This window comes from Salvia hispanica, chromosome 1 (genome assembly GCF_023119035.1).
Source record: "Salvia hispanica cultivar TCC Black 2014 chromosome 1, UniMelb_Shisp_WGS_1.0, whole genome shotgun sequence".
Lineage (NCBI taxonomy): Eukaryota > Viridiplantae > Streptophyta > Magnoliopsida > Lamiales > Lamiaceae > Salvia > Salvia hispanica.
In genome coordinates, this window is record NC_062965.1 from 10658136 (window position 1) to 10662855 (window position 4720).

The window sequence follows — 4720 nt, forward strand, 5'->3', positions numbered from 1 at the left end:
AATCACAAGTTTAGAATTTTTAAAATATTGTATAGTATTATTTAAATAAAGGTTAATTCATTATATTAAATTATATTTAAATAAACTAATATTACGTGATTGAAGTCTATGTACACTTCCTAGACAAAAAATAAAGATAATTCAAAATTTAGCATTATTGGAGTAATTAAAATTTTAAAATTTATGTACACTTCCTAAATAAAAAATAAAATTAAAGTCAATACTTTTATTTGAAGATTTGAGTATATATTTACTTAAATTAATTGTACTTTGAGTTTGAATGCATAGACACGGTAGTTACTTAAAGCTCATCTAGCCTTCCATAAATATGCATACAATTTTTCTAAATAATTAATTCTTAAATATAAATAAATATTTTATATGCATAAGGGTAGTATGGTATATATATAAAACATAAATTTAAATAAAAATATAAAATGACTATTTTCGCCTCAATATGGCATTATGGCTTAAAGACATTACGTCTCTAAAACATTTTCCTTTCATTTTATTATACATTCTATATTCTCACTCCACCAACTCACTTCATTTATTACACACTCCACCTCTCACTTCATTAATTACACACTCCACCAATTCCTTAAAACTCGTATCATAACTAAATGTTACTACAAATGTGGAACGAAGGAAGTATACATTAAATACATGTGCCATCTAAAAATCAATACTTATATGGAACGGTGAGAGATAAACTCAAACTCTAAACCTTTGGCCATCACACGTGTGTGAATTTTGTTCATATTGAACACTGTCACCACTTCTCTTCATCATATTATCGATAATTTGAAAAAATGTTCAGTGTATGATTTCCCATTTTGATTACTTTTATCCTTTTTAGACTTATATTTGAGGGGATAATGTCAAAATTCATGAATACCGAGGAGTAAAATGCAATTTAACCAAACATTCAAACGCCAGTAAATTTACATTTTTTAAAGTCGCATTGACAGGCCATTGAAGTCGTTCATTCAAATCCCAGATCTAACCGTTCAAACTGTCAATCCGATCCCATTTGCTTCCATCCCTGTCGGCAGCTGACGCAAATCCCATCTTAGATCGCTGCTATTTAATCTCTCTGATTTACGCGCAATCGTAGAAATCTCACTCCCCGCTAGATTTTCGAAGGAAATTGAAGTCTATACGGTTCTTGCATATATCTTAGTTGTGTCTCTGTGTCTAGAAGAAGAAAAACATACAAGGTTTTTTCAGCTGAACCATTTTTATTTCCACCATTATTGAGCTGACAAAAACTGATTCTTTATTATTTAGTGATTTTTTGTGGCATTATGTTCTGATTGGAGGTGATTGTTTTGAAGATATTGAAAGATCTGTCCTCGTTTACATCTTATTGGGATTTTCCAATGTTGAATTTGTTGCCTCTGTGAAATGGGTTTTAGGGGTGGAATCTGAAAGTCCCAAATCCATAGATAAAAATGCTTTCTTTGCTGAAGATTTAGCTTGTTTCTTGATGTAAAAGTAGTGGTAAGGTGAGTGGATATTATTGGATATTCACATTTTCTTATTGGAAAGAGAGAAATGTTTTGGAGGGAAAGGGAGAGAGAAAGAGATATCAAAGAGCAAGATGGAGGGCCTCCTGTTGGGCAGGTCAGGGTGCTTATTGTTGGGGATTCAGGTAACCTTCACATTGTTTCAGTACACCCTGGTTTTAGTTCTTTGTTTGTGATATTATGATGTTTCTGTTGATCCTTTTGTTTTGCTCCCTCTAGAGTTGTTAAGTTAATTGAGCTTTATAGTAGTAATGTGTTTTTGAATATTGTGGATGTTGAAAGAGAGTGAGATTTGATGTTTCTATTCGCCGTGTTTGTGTTTGAGAGTATTAGGACTGAGAGCGTGGAAACATATGCATGTTGTTAGTGTGATGCATATGGAGTATGATTTATGGTGAGCTTCGTTACAAAATCTCGAGAACTTTCTGCATTTGGATGCATATTTTCTTCGTTTCATTTGGAGTCGCACCCTTGTAGTTTGCCTATATGGTTTTTGGTGGAAAATGTAAGTGGTGTGAGAGGTGGGTGGGAATGAGTTATTTCTGTTAGTAAAAACAAGTCATATGCTGATGTATATATCTCTTAAGAATGCAGAGCATCACCATGCCTTAATTAGGACTAGGTATTATACTTTAACCCTTTAATCTAAATCCGCAAATGTTGGTAATTTTGAAGTGTTACACTATACAAGATATATTGTGATCGCATTAGGAGTCGAGTGCATGCTCTTGAGCAGTTTGTCAATGTGCTACAGATATGTTGCTATCAATGAACTCATAACTTTGATGCCTGTGTAAGTTTGTTGCATGATGCCGCGATGGCTGTAAGGTTTAACATCATAGGACTAAAGTCATTGAGATTTAAATTGCAGCTGATAATAATTTAAGATTTGTCTTGTGCTACTTAGCTGATAATAACATTGTTAGAGATCTGATTAATCACCATGTTAACTCAGGTGTGGGTAAGACTTCTCTCGTTCATCTGATAATGAAAGGCCATTCTGTTTCTCACCCTTCTCAAACTGTCGGCTGTAGCGTAAGTGTAAAGGTAAGCCTTTTGTCTGTCATCCTTGAATCCATTGGAAACTAGACTTTATGTATCAAGTTCGTGCGCTTTTCTTCTTTTGCAGCATACGACATATGGAAATTCTGGTAGCTCCTCTAATAGTTTGAAAGGTGAAGCTGAGAGAGACTTTTTTGTCGAAATCTGGGACATATCAGGGCACGAACGTTATAAAGATTGCCGGTCTCTGTTCTACTCTCAAATCAATGGTTAGCAAAAAAGTGTTCTTTTATTCTGTGGGATTTTCATTTCTTGAAATTCAAGGTCTTCATTTTTGGTGGGAACTTGATTTTTTAGGTGTTGTGTTTGTTCATGACCGTTCTCAAAGAAGGACAAAGTCGAGCTTACAAAAATGGGCAGTTGAGATTGCAGAAAAAGGGACATTTTCAGCTCCTTTGGCATCCGGGGGTCCCGGTGGGCTCCCGGTTCCGTATATTGTCATTGGTAACAAAGCAGATATTGCTCCAAAAGAAGGCACTCGAGTCAGTAGTGGTAATCTCGTTGATGTAGCCCGTGAGTGGGCTGAAAAACAGGGATTACTCCCACAAAGTGAAGAGCTCCCATTAGTCGAGAGCTTCCCTAGCGGTGGAGGCCTTATAGCCGTAAGTTTAGTCCAATAATACAGTTCATAACTACTCATTGATAATCATATTGATTTCCATCGCAAATATAGGCAGCTAAAGAAGCCAGATATGACAAGGAAGCTGTGATGAAGTTTTTCAAAATGGTCAGTGTTTTTATTCCTATATGGCTACATTATGCACTCATTTCTGTGGTACAATCTAATAAATTAGGTGTGTTACGTTTCCAGTTGATCAGGAGAAGGTACTTCTCCGATGAATTACCCGGTGCAGCCCCGTGGTCCTCCCCTGTTGGTCGTTCAATTTCACAATCTGGCGAAATCTCAAGTGACGAAGACCATCTATACAAGAGCTCAAGGTATGATACAAATTCAAACATGCACAGTAATTGGACTTATGGAATCAAGCATTAGTATGGGTTTTCATTTCTATTTAAAGTTATACACTGTTTTGATGTGCCTTATTTTAAGCCATCATTGCGTTGTCTGATTGAGTTTGAAACAAGCTTTTTTGCTGTGTGTGTCGTTGGTTTTCAGCCTGATTGGAGACTCGTACAAGTACAATGTGCTTCCTCCCCTTCCTGCTCAACGCAACCTGACACCACCTCCCACGCTCTACCCTCAGCAGCCCATGTCGACTCCTGACAACTACAGCATCCCCAGATTCGCCCTCACGAGCTCCCACGAGATCACCAGCACGAGATCAAAGCGTATGGACATCAATGTCTAATGTCATCCACCTAACCACGTACATCTTGCAATATATATAGTGGTGTTTTTATTCCATCAAATTGTGAAATGAAAATTGATTGTATACAAGCCATTTTTTGCCATTCTTGTGCTTAATTGATTCTTTTTCAGCCATCATCCAAAGGAGAATGTGTGTAAAAATAGATCATTCGTGAACTTCATTTGACATTTTGAAATTACTATGCAATAACACCCCTTAGTGTGATCACATTATTTTTCATTCACAAAAAGACAAGCTAAATCAATTTTATTTAGAAATGATTTATAATTAACATCATTTTTCTCTGCACAACTCGTGAAAACTGGCAATGACCTCTTGCCATTACCATAAAGGGCATTTATCTATAGTCTGATCAGTCTATTTTTCTGATAAATTTGAAACATAAATGCCATCCAACCACGGAAACCATTTCTTGGTGCTATTGAACTTAAGCTCGCCTTCGAATCCCTATCGCTGCCCGATTTTCCCTTGCGAGTTGCCATTGCTATCTTAATTAATTCCTACCTGAAAAAAGAAAAAAAAGAAAATCAAGATTATGCTATATATGATCAAGAAAAGGGTTGGTATAAAATTGTGAATTGAAACAGCTCTATTGCTATGATTTTCTCGAAAACAAAGTTATTGAAAGGAGAGGAAGAGATCAATCAAATCAATACAACTTTATGTAAAAAAGAAAATCATATGAATTACCATTTGATTTGGAAAACATTTACCGTTACTTCTGCATATGGAGGCGGCAAGATTTAAAAGGGAGGGAGAGAGAAATCAATTTCTTTATTTATTAAAAACTAAATATGC

The 4720-nt window shown here is 35.6% G+C and overlaps 1 protein-coding gene across 1 annotated transcript; it reads left to right on the top strand.

The window, feature by feature from the left end:
* Positions 1-995: 995 nt before the first annotated feature.
* On the top strand, positions 996-4038 carry LOC125200617 (small GTPase LIP1-like). Its single transcript, XM_048098299.1, has 7 exons — positions 996-1654; positions 2485-2576; positions 2659-2800; positions 2889-3193; positions 3265-3318; positions 3403-3530; positions 3709-4038. The coding sequence occupies exons 1-7, from the start codon at positions 1558-1560 to the stop codon at positions 3899-3901; spliced, it is 1011 nt and encodes a 336-aa protein (XP_047954256.1). The 5' UTR covers positions 996-1557; the 3' UTR covers positions 3902-4038.
* Positions 4039-4720: the final 682 nt, after the last annotated feature.